The sequence below is a fragment of the Acipenser ruthenus genome, chromosome 22 (genome assembly GCF_902713425.1).
Source record: "Acipenser ruthenus chromosome 22, fAciRut3.2 maternal haplotype, whole genome shotgun sequence".
Taxonomy (NCBI): domain Eukaryota; kingdom Metazoa; phylum Chordata; class Actinopteri; order Acipenseriformes; family Acipenseridae; genus Acipenser; species Acipenser ruthenus.
Window position 1 is genome coordinate 15,618,109 of NC_081210.1, and position 22,855 is coordinate 15,640,963.

Genomic DNA, 22,855 nt, shown 5'->3' on the forward strand with positions numbered 1-22,855 from the left:
CGTGCAGCTACAACTGTTTAAATATAGTGTTACACATCCCCGCGTGCAGCTACAACTGTTTAAATATAGCGTTACACATCCCTGTGTGCTACAACTGTTTAAATATAGCGTTACACAACCCCGTGCAGCTACAACTGTTTAAATATAGATTTACACATCCCCGCGTGCAGCTACAACTGTTTAAATATAGCGTTACACATCCCAGCGTGCAGCTAGAACTGTTTAAATATAGCGTTACACATCCCCGCATGCAGATACAACTGCTTAAATATAGCGTTACACATCCCTGTGTGCTACAATTGTTTAAATATAGCGTTACACATCCCTGTGTGCTACAACTGTTTAAATATAGCGTTACACATCCCTGTGTGCTACAACTTTTAAATATAGCGTTACACATCCCTGTCTGCTGCTACAACTTTTAAATATAGCGTTACACACCCCCGCCTGCTGCTACAAATGTTACAACTGGGAAACAGGTACGTGATGGTTTTGTGTGGTTAGGGTCAGGGTTAGGGAAACAGGTACGTGATGGTTTTGTGTGGTTAGGGTCAGGGTTAGGGAAACAGGTACGTGATGGTTTTGTGTGGTTAGGGTCAGGGTTAGGGAAACAGGTATGTGATGGTTTTGTGTGGTTAGAGTCAGGGTTAGGGAAACAGGTACGTGATGGTTTTGTGTGGTTAGGGTCAGGGTTAGGGAAACAGGTACATGATTGTTTTGTGTGGTTAGGGTCAGGGTTAGGGCAACAGGTACGTGATGGTTTTGTGTGGTTAGGGTCAGGGTTAGGGAAACAGGTACATGATGGTTTTGTGTTGTTAGGGTCAGGGTTAGGGAAACAGGTACGTGATGGTTTTGTGTGGTTAGGGTCAGGGTTAGGGCAACAGGTACGTGATGGTTTTGTGTGGTTAGGGTCAGGGTTAGGGAAACAGGTACGTGATGGTTTTGTGTGGTTAGTGTTAGGGAAACAGGTACGTGATCATTTTGTGTGGTTAGGGTCAGGGTTAGGGAAACAGGTACGTGATGGTTTTGTGTGGTTAGGGTCAGGGTTAGGGAAACAGGTACGTGATGGTTTTGTGTGGTTAGGGTCAGGGTTAGGGAAACAGGTACATGATGGTTTTGTGTGGTTAGGGTCAGGGTTAGGGAAACAGGTACGTGATGTTTTTTTTTTGGTTAGGGTTAGGGAGACAGGTACGTGATGGTTTTGTGTGGGTTACACAACTACAGTCAATGAGCAATGTTGGGGAAGTTACTTTTAAAAAGTAATCTGTTACAGATACACATTACTTGAACAAAATTGTAACTAGTGACAGTAATGTATTACTATGAAAAAAAAAAATTCTACAAGGGGAATGGCGTCTTCCGTCAGCGTGACTCAGCTTCAGTCTTGCTAACTTAGAAACCGTTTTAGTGCAAGTGGTGTCAGGGTTGGGAAGCAGCTCATTCCTGAGATCAACAGGACCTTGAAGAGCTTCACTGTCAGTACATTGCATTATTTCCTACTAGTATCTACTGTGAGTTCATTTGATCCAAGTAAATACATTACAAAGTAAATTTGTTTGAATATGCAAGTTTGTGTCTGAGAGTATTGTATATCAGTAAACAGGATTGAAGAGCATGCCATTGTTTCGTTTCTCCTGTTCTATGATGTTTCAGTCATTCTGGGTTCTGTTGCTCGAGTTACCATGTTTCGCTGACCTTGGCTCTGAACTTCCTTTTAGCTTGTCTTGAGAATCCTACATGCTGAGACTGACCACAATCTGCATTCCATGCCAATCATGTGAGAACTCCACAAGCCCCACCCCTCTACATTCAGAAAGACAAAGAGCAGGTGTCTTTGCAGAGTTGAAAGGTCACATTGTCACATGATTTGTATGGGTGAGGAAGGTTTTTCAGTCCTAGCACTTCTACAGACATTTTCAAAACCAGGTAAAGGCTGAAAAAACGAGAACCACTCAGACAGATTGCAAACACCATGCAATAGTAAAAGAAATCAAATCAATTCAAATGATATGTGGACCTAGTTACTCTATAAGTGAATGAGAAAACCCAGAGTCTATTTAACAAAACTGCACCAGAAACACCAGCAGGGTCTATTTAACAAAACTGCACCAGAAACACCAGTGACCAGAGGCATGATCTCTATACGACATTATTAACTCAGAGAGCCACCCACACTCCCTCTCCAGGGCTACTCAATTCCTATATTCTGCATGACCATCTGCTGCCATTGGCCCCTACTACCTGCAGTTAGAGACCCACACAGTCTCAGATTCTCCACAGACAAAGAATTTACCGTTTTTTTTCTATCTTTATTTTTCAATTCAAGCAGAGCATGGGAGAAATCGACTTTTATGCTTTAAAAAAAGACTTTTTATGCCATTGAGAAACGTCTCATTTGGAGAAACCCCCTTATTATATTCTACATGCAACAAAACCATGGTTACCAACATTCTAATTGAAATAACGTTTGGTCACAGCGAAGCTATACCTTGTAGATATAGATCCTACAAAAATTTTAAAAAATGTCTCAAATAAACCGTAGAAAACGCAGCATATAAAGTGTATTACAAAGACTTATAGAGAATACATGTACAAGTAAAAACAATATGCACAGACAGAACATAACATTAGAGAGTTTAACAGAACTAACTTATTCCGAGCTCCACCCATCTCCTTAAGCACAGCCAGACTCACTGGAGGCAAGGCATACTGGCCCGCTTTGTACTGCCGCGGATTCTTCTGCCGTCGATCAGGGTATTGTGCACAATACTCATTAAGTGTTTTCCTCTTGTGCCCCATTTTCAAATCAAACTAGTAACTGTCACTGTATATACCTATAATAGCAAACGCTTACCTACACCTTAACCCACTAATTTCAAAGTAGCCGCTTTGAATGACAGGCTATAGCTGGCAAATGAAAGTGCACAGTCTGATGATTTACAGTCATTTAAACGAATGAGAGCATTCTAGCGCTGCTTCAGCCAATGAGATCTGTCAGGACAGGATGAAATGACTGACGGTGAAACTACACTAGCCTTTTAAGGGACCATTGATTTGACTGACAGCGACCCCTAGCCAGACAGCAAGTATAAAAAACTACACAGACGAGATGATTTCTTAAATTATTATTTTTGCTAAGTTATAGTTTTTTTTAGTTCCCACAAAAATACTAAAATCACAATATAGAAATGCCGGTACAAAGGAGGAAGTGCGGGATTATTGATGGTGATACTGTTTGGGAATTACGTTCCTTGCTGACATATACACAGCATTTTCATATTTCATTTGCAAGGAATTCTCACTTATTTAGTAATGGTTCCTGGGTTTGTATTTTGCACAATACCATTACATGCTAATAAATACACTGTATGTAACAAGGATATTAAACATGGTAAAACTGCAAAAATACCGTGGCAAACTTTTACAGGGGACTGAAGGAGACCATGCTTTGAGCAAGGGTCTTCATATTTGGTACACAGCTGTATTCAATGATTCTCAGTCACCTTTGAGTATCGGGCCACTAAACAACCCTGATATACACACTGCTTCACCTAACAACCACATCTCATGTCCCAGTTGTTTTGTTTGAAATGAAAATGCTAGTTTTCTATAGTTTGTGTATTTCCAAAGAGCAGGTGAGTGGAAAGGGGGTGACAGGTAAGGGTAAAGGAATTAGCTAGATCCCTTTGAAGGAGGGCACTCTGAGATGCCCACACATGGTGTTCTTGTGACCCTGGGATGGCTGAGGGGCGGGGGCAGGGTTGTAGATCCCTTTGAAGGAGGGCACACTGAGATGCCCACACGTGGTGTTCTTGTGACCCTGGGATGGCTGAGGGGCGGGGGCAGGGTTGTAGATCCCTTTGAAGGAGGGCACACTGAGATGCCCACACGTGGTGTTCTTGTGACCCTGGGATGGCTGAGGGGCGGGGGCAGGGTTGTTGTCATGCTCCAAGTCTCTTACACTCCCTGCTGCATTCTGTCAGATGGCAGAGTCTGTCCCTGTTTCAAACCTCTGAAGGCATATACCTCAGAACGGATATTTTCTTTGTCCTTGTTGCTAGTAATTTATGAGTTAGAATAGTTTTATCAGTTAGAGTTAAAAAATAAAAATGCAAACAGTGTTATAGCTTAGTGATGCATTATACATTGTTCATCATGTAGGCTTCTTCATTAATTCTTCTGCATTTAAATGTGATTGATCGACAAGTGCCCACTGAGCCAATGAGAAAGCTTTAGTATATTGTGTATCCAATGAGAAAGCTTTAATATATTGTGTATCCAATGAGAAAGCTTTAGTATATTGTGTATCCAATGAGAAAGCTTTAGTATATTGTGTATCCAATGAGAAAGCTTTAATATATTGTGTATTCAATGAGAAAGCTTTAATATATTGTGTATCCAATGAGAAAGCTTTAATATATTGTGTATCCAATGAGAAAGCTTTAATATATTGTGTATTCAATGAGAAAGCTTTAATATATTGTGTGTGCAATCCGAGCTGGGAAGAGAAGGTTCTTGCAGTGGGTACATGAAGTTATTCACAGTAAAAACTAAAACCAGTTTTTTGTTAAATGTTAAAATGTTTGACAATAATTTGGCCTGTTTTAAGAGACTTCCTTTAAATGTGAATTCAGCAGCGTTGTTAAGGACCTTGATATGGTTGGTGAGCTGGAAAGCAGAGCTGCTGCAGCTCAGAGGGATGAAAGAGTGTTCGTCACACGACCCGACCTGCCAGCCCTCCAGCTGAGACTGCTGTGTTTGAGAGGGGGAGGAACAAGACCGAATTAGAAGCAGCTAGAAATGTACCTCCGGTCCACAAATCATTAACCAGTTAACTTACATTTGAAACATTCCTTTCTGCCTGGAGGCACAACTACAGCCTGTTAGCACTGGAACTGGCTCGGTGTTCTCACACTACAGCCTTTTAGCACTGGAACTGGCTCGGTGTGTTCTCACACTACAGCCTGTTAGCACTGGAACTGGCTTGGTGTGTTCTCACACTACAGCCTTTTAGCACTGGAACTGTATCGGTGTGTTCTCACACTACAGCCTGTTAGCACTGGAACTGGCTCGGTGTGTTCTCACACTACAGCCTTTTAGCACTGGAACTGTATCGGTGTGTTCTCACACTACAGCCTGTTAGCACTTGAACTGTCTCGGTGTATTCTCACACTACTGCCTGTTAGCACTGGAACTGTCTCAGTGTGTTCACACACTACAGCCTGAGTGGTCTGGCTGTCACACCTCCCTGCCTGCCTGCCTGTTCTCTTCCATGCACTGTATGTCTCTTAAGTGCAGTTTTGAATGAAGCCCATGTTGTATTTTCATTTTACTTAGTAAAAGAAAGTGACATTCTCTCTGCCTCTTCGCACATTTTTTCCAGCCGTTATCCAACCAGCTGCTTCCCCTATTGAATGACAAGCTTTGAACATAAGAACATAAGAAAGTTTACAAACGAGAGGAGGCCATTCAGCCCATCTTGCTCGTTTGGTTGTTAGTAGCTTATTGATCCCAGAATCTCATCAAGTAGCTTCTTGAAGGATCCCAGGGTGTCAGCTTCAACCACATTACTGGGGAGTTACTCCAGACCCACACAATTCTCTGTGTAAAAAAGTGCCTCCTATTTTCTGTTCCCTTTTATCTAATCTCCATTTGTGACCCCTGGTCCTTGTTTCTTTTTTGAGGTCGAGAAAGTCCCCTGGATCGACATTGTCAATACCTTTTAGAATTTTGAATGTTTGAATCAGATCACTGCGTAGTCTTCTTTGTTCAAGACTGAATAGATTCAGTTCTTTTAGCCTGTCTTTATATGACATGCCTTTTAAACCCAGGATAATTCTGGTCGTTCTTCTTTGCACTTTTTCTACAGCAGCAATATCCTTTTTGTAACAAGGTGACCAGAACTGAACACAATATTCTAGGTGAGGTCTTACTAATGCATTGTAAAGTTTTAACATTACTTCCCTTGATTTAAATTCAACACTTTTCACAATATATCCGAGCACCTTGTTGGCCTTTTTTTTATAGCTTCCCCACATTGTCTAGATGAAGACATTTTCAAATCAACATAAACTCCTAGGTCTTTTTCATAGATTCCTTCTTCAATTTCAGTATCTCGCATATGATATTTATAATGCACATTTTTATTACCTGCGTGCAGTACCTTACACTTTTCTCTATTAAATGTAATTTGCCATGTGTCTGCCCAGTTCTGAATGCTGTCTAGATCATTTTGAATGATCTTTGCAGCTGCAAGGGTGTTTGCCACTCCTCCTATTTTTGTGTCGTCTGCAAATTTAACAAGTTTGCTTACTATACCAGAATCTAAATCATTAATGTAGATTAGGAATAGCAGAGGACCTAATACTGATCCCTGTGGTACACCACTGGTTACCTCACTCCATTTTGAGGTTTCTCCTCTAATCAGTACTTTCTGTTTTCTACCTGTTAACCACTCCCTAATCCATGTGCATGCATTTCCTTGAATCCCTACTGCGTTCTGTTTGAGAATTAATCTTTTATGCGGGACTTTGTCAAAAGCTTTCTGGAAATCTAAATAAACCATGTCGTATGCTTTGCAATTATCCATTGTCGATGTTGCATCCTCAAAAAAATCAAGCAGGTTAGTTAGACATGATCTCCCTTTCCTAAAACCATGTTGACTGTCTCCCAGGATATTGTTACCATATAGGTAATTTTCCATTTTGGATCTTATTATAGTTTCCATAAGTTTACATATAATAGAAGTCAGGCTTATTGGTCTGTAGTTACCTGATTCGGTTTTGTCTTCCTTTTTGTGGAACGGTATTACGTTTGCAATTTTCCAGTCTGTCGGTACAACCACTGTGTCAAGAGACTGTTGCATGATCTTGGTTAGCGGTGTGTAAATAACTTCTTTCATTTCTTTGAGTACTATTGGGAGGATCTCATCTGGCCCAGGGGATTTGTTTATTTTAAGCCCTCCTAGTCCCTTTAACACTTCTGCCTCTGTTATGCTAAAGTTATTTAAAACTGGATAGGAACAGGTCGACATGTGGGGCATGTTGTCCGTATCCTCCTTTGTAAAAACCTGTGAAAAGTAATCATTTAATATATTTGCTATTTTTTTTTCTTCATCTATGATTTTGCCATTTGTGTCTCTTAGACATTTAACCTGCTGTTGAGTACTATTGGGAGGATCTCATCCGGCCCAGGGGATTTGTTTATTTTAAGAGCTCCTAGTCCCTTTAACACTTCTGTCTCTGTTATGCTAAAGTTATTTAAAACTTTGCAACCAGTGGTATGACCCTTGAAAATAAGGCATTCCTAAATGCAAACTTTTGTTTGTTATAACATATGTTTCCTTCATAAGTGCACCCCTTTAAGGTTCACAGCTCATCACAGCTCCCCATATACTTGTGCTGCAGAACTGTGTATGAACTCTTTCAGCACTAACTTACTCTGCATTAACACAGCCCTACTGTAACTATTTCAGTGTGATACACAGAATGCTTCCAGGACTGCACTAGCAGTCTGCCTTTTGAGTGGTGTTACGTTTCCCAGCCTTCTTTAGCGGTCTTCAGTGTTGAAAGTTTGTCAGATCTGGCCCTGAACTTCACCTTCAACCTAATATGGCTTCTGGATCATAGAGGCCATGGATACTGAGTACAGATTTAGTGCATAGCAGTATTCTGTGATTCTGTTGGTCAGGTTTGAATATCGTTATTGTACAAAATAAATGAACCCAAGGCTTGTACTTGTTTTTATGCCTTTGAATAGTGTGTACACTGTTAAAGCAGGATGCGCCTGGTAAGGGAACCCCCTTCCTCCGGCATGGAGCACAGGGTGGATTAGAATCCAGTGGAACACCTGATGGTTATACTGCTGTTCCCATGGTTACAATACTTCTGTGACATCACCCTTTGATCTTTTGATTGACTCATTCTATGACTCTTCTAAGTAAATGTGGCTGTGTGGGTTTGAAGAGAAGGCCAGTGCGGGGCAGATATATTGTTGCTAAACAAAGCCACAGTTTGTGCTACGAAACCAGTCAGAACAGTTGAACAATGAAAAGCGTGTTGTTACTCACAATCACTTCAGCAGTCAGTTAATTATAGTATTACACATTTCAAACGCAACACTTACAATAGGGATTGCGATTTCATTTGAGCATTTCATATACCTTTTTCATTTCTTTTGTTAAACCATTGTTCAAACAAGCATACAGCCCACTTACATTTTGACGAGTACTTCTCTAAAATAAGGTAGCTGGCAATGATATTTAGGTCTTTGTCTGTTTTAGGTTTGGCAAAACGATCAATAACTTTACTCTCCGTTCCTGGTTCACATCCCTTTGTTTATTTTTCTAATGCCACTTGCATGTTCTACATCTTAAACATAGTCCTCGCTACTATCTTCACTTACAACAGACACTTTTGTCTCTTAGTGGGATTTCAAACTTAAAGGAACTCATGACAACATTCCCATAATATGAGACAAACATTTTAACTGTTTGAACTGAGTGTAACAAAAGAGCAAAAACAAATCCAATTACCAAATTAACAATCCATTGAATCTCATTATCGAACAAGTATCAAATAGGAAGAAAATAATCCACAGTTTCTCATGCCAACAGCAGTCTAAACAGTGAACTATTTCCCCCGATTCAACACTTCTCGTTGTTTATCCCTCATACTATGCATTTACCATGCCATGCTTTTTTTGTGTTTTACCGTACTCACAATACAATGTGTATCACGATATGCAGATCACAAAACAATGTGTATCACGATATGCAGATCACAATACAATGTGTATCACGATATGCAGATCACAATACAATGTGTATCACACTCTGTGTGAAGATGTGTCTCCTTCCCTCTGTCCTAAGTTTATCTTCACCTCATTTCGAACTGTCCTCTGGTCCTGTTTTTAAAAAAAAAAAATGTATTGTTTATAAATGCTTTCGAAACAATACCATTAAAACTCAGATACACGTTTAACATGATTGTTTAAATTGTAATACATATCAGGTAAGATCTGGAATGATCTAGTTAGCTGTACATACTGTAAAGGGCTCAGTACAGTGATGCTGTTTCACAGACTCTTAACGGGCTCAGTACAGTGTGATGCTGTTTCACAGACTCTAAAGGGATCAGTACAGTGATGCTGTTTCACAGACTCTAAAGGGATCAGTACAGTGTGATGCTGTTTCACAGACTCTGAAGGGCTCAGTACAGTGATGCTGTTTCACAGACTAAAGGGATCAGTACAGTGATGCTGTTTCACAGACTCTAAAGGGATCAGTACAGTATGATGCTGTTTCACAGACTCTAAAGGGATCAGTAAAGTGATGCTGTTTCACAGACTCTAAAGGGCTCAGCACAGTGTGATGTTGTTTCACAGACTCTAAAGGGCTCAGTACAGTATGATGCTGTTTCACAGACTCTCAAGGGCTCAGTACAATGATGCGGTTTCACAGACTCTAAAGGGATCAGTACAGTATGATGCTGTTTCACAGACTCTAAAGGGCTCAGTACAGTGATGCTGTTTCACAAACTCTAAAGGGATCAGTACAGTGTGATGCTGTTTCACAGACTAAAGGGCTCAGTACAGTGTGATGCTGTTTCACAGACTCTAAAGGGCTCAGTACAGTGATGCTGTTTCACAGACTCGAAAGGGCTCAGTACAGTATGATGCTGTTTCACAGACTCGAAAGGGCTCAGTACAGTATGATGCTGTTTCACAGACTAAGGGGCTCAGTACAGTGATGCTGTTTCACAGACTCTAAAGGGCTCAGTACAGTGTGATGCTGGTTTACAGACTCTAAAGGGCTCAGTACAGTGTGATGCTGTTTCACAGACTCTAAAGGGCTCAGCACAGTGTGATGCTGTTTCACAGACTCTAAAGGGCTCAGTACAGTGATGCTGTTTCACAGACACTAAAGGGCTCAGTACAGTGTGATGCTGTTTCACAGACTCTAAAGGGCTCAGCACAGTGTGATGCTGTTTCACAGACTCTAAAGGGCTCAGTACAGTGATGCAGTTTCACAGACTCTAAAGGGCTCAGTACAGTGATGCTGTTTCACAGACACTAAAGGGCTCAGTACAGTATGATGCTGTTTCACAGACTCTAAAGGGCTCAGTACAGTATGATGCTGTTTCACAGACTCTAAAGGGCTCAGTACAGTGTGGTGTTGTTTCACATACTCTAAAGGTATCAGTACAGTGATGTTGTTTCACAGACTCTAAAGGGCTCAGTACAGTGTGATGCTGTTTCACAGACTCTAAAGGGCTCAGCACAGTGTGATGCTGTTTCACAGACTCTAAAGGGCTCAGTACAGTGATGCAGTTTCACAGACTCTAAAGGGCTCAGTACAGTGATGCTGTTTCACAGACACTAAAGGGCTCAGTACAGTATGATGCTGTTTCACAGACTCTAAAGGGCTCAGTACAGTATGATGCTGTTTCACAGACTCTAAAGGGCTCAGTACAGTGTGGTGTTGTTTCACAGACTCTAAAGGGCTCAGCACAGTGTGATGCTGTTTCACAGACTCTAAAGGGCTCAGTACAGTGTGATGCTGTTTCACAGACTCGAAAGGGCTCAGTACAGTGATGCTGTTTCACAGACTCTAAAGGGCTCAGTACAGTGTGATGCTGTTTCACAGACTCTAAAGGGATCAGTACAGTGTGATGCTGTTTCACAGACTCTAAAGGGCTCAGTACAGTGATGCTGTTTCACAGACTCGAAAGGGCTCAGTACAGTGTGGTGTTGTTTCACAGACTCTAAAGGGCTCAGCACAGTGTGATGCTGTTTCACAGACTCTAAAGGGCTCAGTACAGTGATGCTGTTTCACAGACACTAAAGGGCTCAGTACAGTATGATGCTGTTTCACAGACTCTAAAGGGCTCAGTACAGTGTGATGCTGTTTCACAGACTCTAAAGGGATCAGTACAGTGTGATGCTGTTTCACAGACTCTAAAGGGCTCAGTACAGTGATGCTGTTTCACAGACTCGAAAGGGCTCAGTACAGTATGATGCTGTTTCACAGACTCGAAAGGGCTCAGTACAGTATGATGCTGTTTCACAGACTAAGGGGCTCAGTACAGTGATGCTGTTTCACAGACTCTAAAGGGCTCAGTACAGTGTGATGCTGGTTTACAGACTCTAAAGGGCTCAGTACAGTGTGATGCTGTTTCACAGACTCTAAAGGGCTCAGCACAGTGTGATGCTGTTTCACAGACTCTAAAGGGCTCAGTACAGTGATGCTGTTTCACAGACACTAAAGGGCTCAGTACAGTGTGATGCTGTTTCACAGACTCTAAAGGGCTCAGCACAGTGTGATGCTGTTTCACAGACTCTAAAGGGCTCAGTACAGTGATGCAGTTTCACAGACTCTAAAGGGCTCAGTACAGTGATGCTGTTTCACAGACACTAAAGGGCTCAGTACAGTATGATGCTGTTTCACAGACTCTAAAGGGCTCAGTACAGTATGATGCTGTTTCACAGACTCTAAAGGGCTCAGTACAGTGTGGTGTTGTTTCACATACTCTAAAGGTATCAGTACAGTGATGTTGTTTCACAGACTCTAAAGGGCTCAGTACAGTGTGATGCTGTTTCACAGACTCTAAAGGGCTCAGCACAGTGTGATGCTGTTTCACAGACTCTAAAGGGCTCAGTACAGTGATGCAGTTTCACAGACTCTAAAGGGCTCAGTACAGTGATGCTGTTTCACAGACACTAAAGGGCTCAGTACAGTATGATGCTGTTTCACAGACTCTAAAGGGCTCAGTACAGTATGATGCTGTTTCACAGACTCTAAAGGGCTCAGTACAGTGTGGTGTTGTTTCACAGACTCTAAAGGGCTCAGCACAGTGTGATGCTGTTTCACAGACTCTAAAGGGCTCAGTACAGTGATGCTGTTTCACAGACTCTAAAGGGCTCAGTACAGTATGATGCTGTTTCACAGACTCTAAAGGGCTCAGTACAGTATGATGCTGTTTCACAGACTCTAAAGGGCTCAGTACAGTGTGATGCTGTTTCACAGACTCTAAAGGGCTCAGCACAGTGTGATGCTGTTTCACAGACTCTAAAGGGCTCAGCACAGTGTGATGCTGTTTCACAGACTCTAAAGGGCTCAGTACAGTGATGCTGTTTCACAGACTCTAAAGGGACCAGTACAGTGATGCTGTTTCACAGACTGAAGGGCTCAGCACAGTGTGATGCTGTTTCCTCTGCCAGGCTGAACCCTCTCCCTCCTCTCTCTCTGTTCCAGAAGGTGATGCTGCCGACAGGAGCAGCGTTCCGCTGGTTCCAGTAGAAGGATCAATCCCAAAGCTTTGTCATCAAGTGCATTGCCACCGCTTGCTTGTATTGTCTCAAGCAAAGGATATTTGGCTGAGAAACTAATGGATGCACCTACTTTTCCTGAACCAAAAATAAACAAAAGTCTATGGCAACTTTCATTCCTTTTTTATATGTTCTGTTTGGTACCTTTTGTCCTTTTTCAGCAGATTTAGGTGATTCTTACATTGATAAATACATTGCCAAACTGAGAAATACCAGACTGAGTATGGACAATCAAATCATTTCTGTGTTTGGTGTTAATGTTGTTTGTGTGGAAATAAAACTGTACTTGTTTAGAGAATGTACATTTACAGCTATATTTTAAAACTAGTGGCTAATGACAAGCACTATTGTAATTTAGCACCATTGTTACTACTTACCACATGTTCTGTATTTCTGAATTGTCCTTTTTTTGTCATAAATCTCTAGTTTTTAAATGGCTCAAATGTTTGTAATTAAAAGAAAAACGAAAAAGATGTAGTATCCCTTTTTCTGATATAAAAAAGAAATGTTAGTTTCACTTCTTTACTCTTGTGTTCACACAGCCAGAGGTATCTGTTTTGAAGGGGTTGCTGGAAACTTTTATTACTCAAATGTTTTTTTTATTTTATTTTGTGAAATTGACAAGTCCTTTTTTAAAGTGTATTGCATCACCAAGAAGAATGTTCAGTTGTATCTGTAGACAGAACTTTTATAAATATTGATAAAGATGCATTAAAAACCAGACCCAGCTTTGCTATACCCACAGCAGCTGGGACCCCAGTCCTCTCGTTCATACAGTAAACTACATCTTTAAACAGTCATGCCCACACCCAGCTCTGCTATACCCACAGCAGCTGGGACCCCAGTCCTCTCGTTCATACAGTAATCTACATCTTTAAACAGTCATGCCCACACCCAGCTCTGCTATACCCACAGCAGCTGGGACCCCAGTCCTCTCGTTCATACAGTAAACTACATCTTTAAACAGTCATGCCCACACCCAGCTCTGCTATACCCACAGCAGCTGGGACCCCAGTCCTCTCGTTCATACAGTAATCTACATCTTTAAACAGTCATGCCCACACCCAGCTCTGCTATACCCACAGCAGCTGGGACCCCAGTCCTCTCGTTCATACAGTAAACTACATCTTTAAACAGTCATGCCCACACCCAGCTCTGCTATACCCACAGCAGCTGGGACCCCAGTCCTCTCGTTCATACAGTAATCTACATCTTTAAACAGTCATGCCCACACCCAGCTCTGCTATACCCACAGCAGCTGGGACCCCAGTCCTCTCTTCATACAGTAATCTACATCTTTAAACAGTCATGCCCACACCCAGCTCTGCTATACCCACAGCAGCTGGGACCCCAGTCCTCTCGTTCATACAGTAATCTACATCTTTAAACAGTCATGTTTGTAATATTTTAGCAGTTTGGACTGTTTTGTGAATTAAATGAATGCATGTATTTGTTCAAGATTTACAGTTTAAAGTGTACGTCTCCTTTTGCATGCTGTATTTTTAAAATACTGTGCATCATTTTGATAAAAACAACGCAGTATGAAAACAGTCATGAAAACGTTGGGTTTGTTTTTTTTTGTTTTTTGCTTTGAGGATCTGGTTCGACTTTACTTTGGTGATTTAAGGTGGTACAGTAAATACACTATTAACATATGTAATACTGAAAATATTCCTTTGGGTGCTTACTATAATTTTATATTTTAATAATATAAGAAATGTGAAAATAGATAGGATGTTTTAAAAACCATAATGTGAGTGAGTGATTGCAATTTCATATCTATAAAATAAAATTTGTTGCAAAAAGTTGCAGTTAACTGTACATTTTGATTACCCTGTATCATGTTTAAAGTGACTTTAAAACTGTACTAAAGACTTTTGAGTCCAAGTATATATATGATTTGAGTGTTGAATAGATGAACCTGACAAAATCGTGTTACACAACCCCCTGCAGTCTTTACAAGAAACACCTTGCTTTACGTTTGCTGGATCCTGTGTTGTCCATAACACAGCAATTGCTTTGATATTTTTGTTAGCACATCACAGATAAATCAACTTTCTTTCAACGTTTACTGGGGAACGTTTGCCAGGAGAAAGAGAATTTGTCTTCTGCACATGGCAGTGTATCCAGATCACGCTCCCTCCTGCAACAACGCTGGTGCTCTGACTGAAATGAAGGGCAGATTGTGGGCACAGAAAATCAGCACTGTTGAAGCCCAGTTGATTTATACGGAACCCCTGAGGGACATGGTGTGAATTAAAAAAGGTCACTATCTCGAGAACACAACATATTATCTTGTGAGCACAACATATTATCTCGTGGGAACAACATAATGGGGCAGATGTAAGTATAGGCGCAGTGCAAATAATTGCAGATGCAAAATTCAATTATTTTGCACTGTGCCCTAAGTAAGCTTAAGAGCAAATGCAAATTACTCAACACGCACAAACAATGATGCACAATTATGATAATGAGAGCATCAGTCTATTTAGCGGCCACACTTGCAGCCCACGTGACTCAGGAGTACAGAGAGCAGTAGGTGCTGTATGACATTTATGGAGCAAGAAAATACAAACCAGAAAAAACCCGTATGTCAGAGGAAGGGCAGCAAAGTCCTCCTGGAACACGGAAAAGAAAATAAACGTTTTCTGAGAAGGAGCTGAGAGTCCTTAAGGCTGAGGTCACTCAGCATGAAACAGAGTTATTTGGAAAAGCCTCAGCCAACATCAGTTATGTGAGTATCCTTAGGAAATCATAAGTATTGGCCCGCCCTTTTTAGCATGACATCCAGAAATGTGCCGAGCACTCTGGAAAAGGTGGGTTGGGCTATCCCTCCAGACATTCCAACTGGTCTGAAAGGAACTAGAGGCAAAGTAGTGCAGAGAACACAGGACACATGTACAGGGATAGTGGCCCCTAGATTGACGCTGGGGTCTAGCTCATCCCCCAATTCAGCTATGAGGAGAAGGATGACCTGCGGAGTGAGACGATAACGCTTTAGCACTGCATCCTCCGGCATCCCAAACAAAGTGACCCTGGGATTGAATATGCAGGGTCTTCTTCGTCTTGCCCTTCTCCTCTGGACGTGTTCCTGCCTCTCAACAAGAGCCAAGTGTTGCTGAATCAGGAAGTGTACCACAGCAGCCATCCTGAGGCCAATGACAGGTCTCTGCAGGTGTGTGCTTTTATACAGCTCTTAGTTACTCGCTTCTACAACGGTTTGCACCTTGTAAGGTGTAAGGTTTTTGGAGGGTTAGCAATTGCCTAAGTGCAAGGCAATCACATTATAATATTTGCTCCTGCTTAGTATCCAGATCCCGCCCAATTCCATGCTCTTTTCTTCATTTGAATGCATTTCAATATCATTTTAATCGATTTATGATGGCAAAGTGCAAATTTAATAGCGGGTGCCAGGTAAACACCGTTCTTTACATACGCTAAAATCAGACTTTACAGCAGTTAAACATGATTGAAGGCCGCATTATGGGGGGTTTGCAACAGCAAATCCATGAGCACAACATAATATCTCATGAGCACAACATAATATCCATGAGCACAACATAATATCAATGAGCACAACATAATATCCATGAGCACAACATAATATCTCATGAGCACAACATAATATCCATGAGCACAACATAATATCAATGAGCACAACATAATATCAATGAGCACAACATAATATCCATGAGTATAACATAATATCAATGAGCACAACATAATATCCATGAGTATAACATAATATCAATGAGCACAACATAATATCCATGAGTATAACATAATATCTCATGAGCACAACATAATATCCATGAGCACAACATAATATCAATGAGCACAACATAATATCCATGAGCACAACATAATATCTCATGAGCACAACATAATATCAATGAGCACAACATAATATCAATGAGCACAACATAATATCCATGAGCACAACATAATATCCATGAGCACAACATAATATCCATGAGTATAACATAATATCTCATGAGCACAACATAATATCAATGAGCACAACATAATATCAATGAGCACAACATAATATCAATGAGCACAACATAATATCCATGAGCACAACATAATATCCATGAGCACAACATAATATCCATGAGCACAACATAATATCCATGAGCACAACATAATATCAATGAGCACAACATAATATCCATGAGTATAACATAATATCCATGAGCACAACATAATATCAATGAGCACAACATAATATCAATGAGCACAACATAATATCCATGAGCACAACATAATATCCATGAGCACAACATAATATCCATGAGCACAACATAATATCCATGAGGATAACATAATATCTCATGAGCACAACATAATATCCATGAGCACAACATAATATCAATGAGCACAACATAATATCCATGAGCACAACATAATATCTCATGAGCACAACATAATATCAATGAGCACAACATAATATCAATGAGCACAACATAATATCCATGAGCACAACATAATATCCATGAGCACAACATAATATCTCATGAGCACAACATAATATCCATGAGCACAACATAATATCAATGAGCACAACATAATATCAATGAGCACAACATAATATCCATGAGTATAACATAATATCAATGAGCACAACATAATATCCATGAGTATAACATAATATCAATGAGCACAACATAATATCCATGAGTATAACATAATATCTCATGAGCACAACATAATATCAATGAGAACAAGAGATTGTGGTAACAGAGCACAAAGGTATGGCTAACCAATTGATTGAGTTTTACTTTGTAAAACTTTGATATTATCTTTGTACTTCACACCCGTCATAATTATGTAATAATTGAAAGACATGACCCATCACTCCTAATGCAATTATTCAACAGGTACAGGACTGTGCTAATATAAACCATGCCTTCGTTTATTTATAAAATGCTCCAAACATCCATTCTGAAACTGTCAGCAGCCACGACCTTAGTGGATGCTTTCAAGAACAATATTGTAGCGTTTCACAGGATGCAGAAAATAGGCGAGACACGCTTTGTTCTGGTTCAATGCTTCTTTATTTTTGGATGCTATCTTGCACCGCCAGTCCACTGCTGTGTCCGCTTCTTCGCATTCAACCACTTTATTTCAATAACAACACAAAATGGTGTTGCAGTGCCTTTTTATAACCTTTTCCCCGCCCCCTTATGCAAATAGGGTACCGAGTCTCTGGCATACCCCATTGGCCATCAGAAGCACACTAGAACCAATGGGCACAGACAAACAACAGCCAATGGGGACAGACCATAGAAGACAAACAGGCAGGCGGGCTACATTATACATGGGAATACACACACAAGGTAAACAAAGCAGCGATGGAACACAGCGGGGAGGGAATAAACACACAACACGTAAACACAGATAGACATATCTGTGTTTACGTGCTGCTAAGAAATAAATAATAAAGACAGCGGGAATGACAGCACACAAACACAATGCATGGATCGCTACAATATAAAATCATAACCCCTCAAATACCATTTCTAAAGAAGGTAGTATATTATAAACAAGACAGCAGCGTATCAAAGAGAGAGGAAGTGGTGCTCACGAGATAGTATGTGCACCATGCTCCTTTAGGGGTTCCTTAGATTTATGACCCATGATGTGTGATTAAACATTTTAAGAGTCTGTAATATGTTAAATATATATTGCGCTGCGATACAGACAACATGAGCAGTAATGCAGCAGTGAAGGTAAGGTAATGCGTTTCTTGTTAGCTTTTATGTAGTTGTAACAAACTCAATACTTACCTGTCATGCATTTCCAAATGTGAAGGTTCTCATTTTTATTTTAAAACCTACGCCAGGGGTAAATTATTTTATGTGAAGGTTCTTAATTACAGTGGGCCGAGGTCCGGAGCAACATTTTCACACTGACTGCTATCCCCATACCCACAAACACACACAGAGCTGCACAAATACAGTTCATGTCCCCATACCCACAAACACACACAGAGCTGCACAAATACAGTTACAACGTGTCGCTGCTTTTAGAGTTCTTCCCTACATTTAAAGGAGTTTTAGGAATCAATTTTTTGCATAACTACTGTCTCTTTTTCAATTGTCTGTCTTCTTGCTGTCTTGTTGCTGCATCTGTCTCTTGACTGCCCTGACCTACTCCATGTCAAAGAAAGTTCTCAGTGTGCTTGCCTTGGCTTCCAGGAAATGTGTTACAATTGCACCTCCTGGGTCATTTCAACTCAGCAATGTCTTCAGGGTCAAGCATCTTATGGGCTGCAAAGCATGTCAATGATTAGGGGAAGCAGCTGACTGGTGTCTGACTGGAAAGAAGGACCTGACGAGGTGGAGGCAATTTCATTCTCCAGCTGAACTGACCACGAAAGTGCAGGACTATCTGAATGCAAGGCATGCAAACAGAGATTTCTTTAACCTAGTGAATAAAACTGCAACAAACTTAAAAAAAAACCCTGGCATTGCATGAATAAACCTAGTGAAGCAGCGGATATCGTCTAGGCTTAATTTTTGCAAAGATATCAACAAGGACATCAAAATCAAGTTTATTTACCAATGCTTTTCCAGTTGCCATTAGAAGCAGACCACTCAGACGAGGATTTAAGTCCATTTTGTCGCCTCTAATCAGAATAACAGATCGTCTTGGCAAAAAAGGATAAATCTAAGTTGCATAAGTATTCAACCCTTTTGCTACTGCAGCTCTAAATCAGCTTGGGTGCAAATTATTTGTTTGAAAGGTCACAAAATTAGTGAAATGGTTTCAGCCTGTGTGTACTCAAAGTGGTTTAACTTGTAGATAATTTCCCTCAGGTATATAAAGACTTTCAAGCTGCAACTCACATAGTGATCCATGTGGAAAAAGGTTTTGTGGTCAGACGAGACAAAAATTGAACTTTTCGGTCTAAATTCCAAGCGTTACGTCTGGTGCAAGCCCAACACTGCACATCACCCAGTCAACACCATCCCAACTGTCAAGCATGGTGGTGGCAGCATCATGTTATGAGGATGCTTCTCTACAGCAGGGACTGGGAAGCTTGTCAGGATAGAGGGGAGAATGGATGGTGCAAAGTACAGGTGAATCCTTGAGGAAAACCTGTTTGAGTCAGCCAAGACTGAAACTGGGGAGGAAATTCACATTTCAGCAGGACAATGATCCGAAGCACAAAGCCAAAGCCACACTGGAGTAGCTGAAAAAGAAGAGAATTAATGTTCTTGAGTGGCTCAGTCAAAGTCCTGACTTGAATCCAATCGAAAATGTATGACGAGACTTGAAGATTGCAGTCCATCGATGATCCTCAACAAACTTATCAGAACTGGAGCAATTTTCCTGTGAAGAATGGGCATAAATGTCACCATTGTACTGTGCAAAGGTAGTACATAAGAACATAAGAACATAAGAAAGTTTACAAACGAGAGGAGGCCATTCAGCCCATCTTGCTCGTTTGGTTGTTAGTAGCTTATTGATCCCAGAATCTCATCAAGCAGCTTCTTGAAGGATCCCAGGGTGTCAGCTTCAACAACATTACTGGGGAGTTGGTTCCAGACCCTCACAATTCTCTGTGTAAAAAGTGCCTCCTATTTTCTGTTCTGAATGCCCCTTTATCTAATCTCCATTTGTGACCCCTGGTGCTTGTTTCTTTTTTGAGGTCGAAAAAGTCCCCTGGGTCGACATTGTCAGTACCTTTTAGAATTTTGAATGCTTGAATCAGATCACCACGTAGTCTTCTTTGTTCAAGACTGAATAGATTCAATTCTTTTAGCCTGTCTGCATACGACATGCCTTTTAAACCCAGAATAATTCTGGTTGCTCTTCTTTGCACTCTTTCTAGAGCAGCAATAACCTTTTTGTAACGAGGTGACCAGAACTGAACACAATATTCTAGATGAGGTCTTACTAATGCATTGTAAAGTTTTAACATTACTTCCCTTGATATAAATTAAACACTTTTCACAATATATCCGAACATCTTGTTGGCCTCTTTATAGCTTTCCCACATTGTCTAGATGAAGACATTTCCGAGTCAACAAAAACTCCTAGGTCTTTTTCATAGATTTCTTCTTCAATTTCAGTATCTCCCATATGATATTTATAATGCACATTTGTATTGCCTGCGTGCAGTACCTTACATTTTTCTCTATTAAATGTCATTTGCCATGTGTCTGCCCAGTTCTGAATGCTGTCTAGATCATTTTGAATGACCTTTGCAGCTGCAAGGGTGTTTGCCACTCCTCCTATTTTTGTGTCATCTGCAAATTTATTTGCTTACTATACCAGAATCTAAATCATTAATGTAGATTAGGAATAGTAGAGGACCTAATACTGATCCCTGTGGTACACCACTGGTTACCTCGCTCCATTTTGAGGTTTCTCCTCTAATTAGTACTTTCTGTTTTCTACATGTTAACCACTCCCTAATCCATGTGCATGCATTTCCTTGAATCCCTACTGCGTTCAGTTTGAGAATTAATCTTTTATGCGGGACTTTGTCAAAAGCTTTCTGGAAATCTAAATAAACCATGTCGTATACTTTGCAATTATCCATTGTCGATGTTGTATCCTCAAAAAAATCAAGCAGGTTAGTTAGACACGATTTCCCTTTCCTAAAACCATGCTGACTGTCTCCCAGGATACTGATACCATATAGATAATTTTCCATTTTAGATCTTAAGTTTACATATAATAGAAGTCAGGCTTATTACTCTATAAAGTGCCTTTTTTCGCTGAATATTTTTTTTCATTGATCTATTAAACCTTTGGCCATTTTGTTTTAGATTTAGATTTGTCTACTTTTGGGATGTAATTGTTTTGTGCCTCTAGTACTATATTTTTAAAAAAACAGCCATCCTTTTTCTGGGGATGTTTTCTCTATTTTACTCCAATCTACTTCTGTTACCTCTGTTTCATACCTTCAGAGTTTGCTTTTCTAAAATTATAAACCTTAGCTTTAGTCATTACTTTTTGGGTTTTAAAAATCACTTCAAATGAAGCCATGTTGTGGTCTGAGCTTGCCAGTGGCTCTCTGATCTTTGTTTTAGTTATTCTGTCTTTGTTATTTGAAAAGACAAAATCAAGGCATGCCTCCCCTCTAGTCGGTGCCTTGACAAATTGCGTTAGGAAGCAGTCATTTGTCATTTCCACCATTTCAATTTCGTCCATAGTGTTCCCCACCGGGTTTTCCCATTTTATATGGGAGAAGTTGAAATCCCCCATTAGTATGGCTTCTCCTTTGCTACACACATTTCTAATGTCATTGTATAACAGATTATTTTGCTCGGCGTCTGAATTTGGCGGTCTATAGCATGCCCCTATTATTATGCCCTTTGAATTTTTGTCCATTATTCTGACCCATATTGATTTGGCGTTGTTTTCTTCGTCCATATTTAACACCTGGGCTTCAAGACCATTTCTTATGCATAGCGCTACCCCTCCGCCTCTTCTGTCCTGCCTGTCTTTCCTATACAGTGTTCTCTATTCTCTGTTCACACCTAATTCAGGCCATGTTATCTCCATATTTGGGTCGTCAGATCCTATTAGCGCTGCAGGACCCTGCCTTTCACCGTTCCCCACTATTACTGCAACGTATGGTGTAATGTGCTCTTGTGAACCACCAAACAACTCTGTGTCTGTAAAAGGGAATACAACCCCTTGCTCCACACTCTCTGGCTCAATTTCAGCCTTTCTATTTTCAACACCTGTGCCAATTGTGGCCTGTATTTCCCATAGTTCCGAAAAATGAGGGTAGTCCTGCCCCAGTATTACCTTATACAGAAAATTAGTAACCACACCCACTACAGTTTACAGCCCCAGCAACGATCTTAATACATATATAAGCTGTAGGGTGTTGGTGTTGATACTGCTTTTCTGGGACTGATCTAAACTGTTCGACTCTACTAAATCCGCAGAAACCAATGTCATCATGCTCCCCGAATCATGTAAAGCCTGTAGTTTATTCCCTTTTACTTCGAAAGGCCATTCTACAGCAGCCCTTTCCCTCCCTTTCTTTACAAATCCAGAGTTCCCCAGTCCCTTCTCAGCCCCCGGCTGTTCTTCAGCAACCCCTGACCCAGCGGTTTTGGTGCTGGACCGGGCCTTCGGGCTCTGGGTTGCCTCCGGTTGTGTGAGTCGCAGTAGATTATTAGTTGCCACGTAGTGTTCCACATTCTTGCTTCACGTCAGCTGGATCATCTTGCCCGACCCATCAGTGCAGTCCCGGTGACAGTCCTCTCAGGAACCGATCCATGACGACCCTTTCGGTGACCTGCACTGCAGTCAAAGTCTCCGGCTGAAGCCATTTCCGGGCAAGATGAATGAGGTCAAACATCTGTGACCGCGCTGCTTTCAGCCTTTAGCTGGGTGTAGTCGGCTGCCTGGCCTGGCTCAAGGTCGATGTATGCTTTTTGAGCCTCTCCACCCAAAAAAGGAGCAATTAACCCAGCCTACTGGGCTTTTGGCCAGCCTTCCCTCTCTGCAGTTTGCTCAAAGGCTTTTAAGTATGCCTAACATCATCATCAGCTGT

At 40.9% G+C, this 22,855-nt stretch overlaps 1 protein-coding gene across 5 annotated transcripts in view; it reads left to right on the forward strand.

The window, feature by feature from the left end:
* Window positions 1-14,199, forward strand: part of LOC131699412 (CXXC-type zinc finger protein 5-like) — a 29,135-nt gene extending 14,936 nt beyond the window's left edge. For 4 of the 5 annotated variants that reach the window (XM_058996022.1, XM_058996023.1, XM_058996020.1 and 1 more), the window contains one exon: window positions 12,254-14,199. In XM_058996022.1, the coding sequence (XP_058852005.1) occupies window positions 12,254-12,298 (45 nt within the window). In that variant the 3' untranslated portion in view covers window positions 12,299-14,199. The remainder of the gene's footprint in view (window positions 1-12,253) is intronic. The other variant, XM_058996024.1, reaches the window with a different exon arrangement.
* Window positions 14,200-22,855: the final 8,656 nt, after the last annotated feature.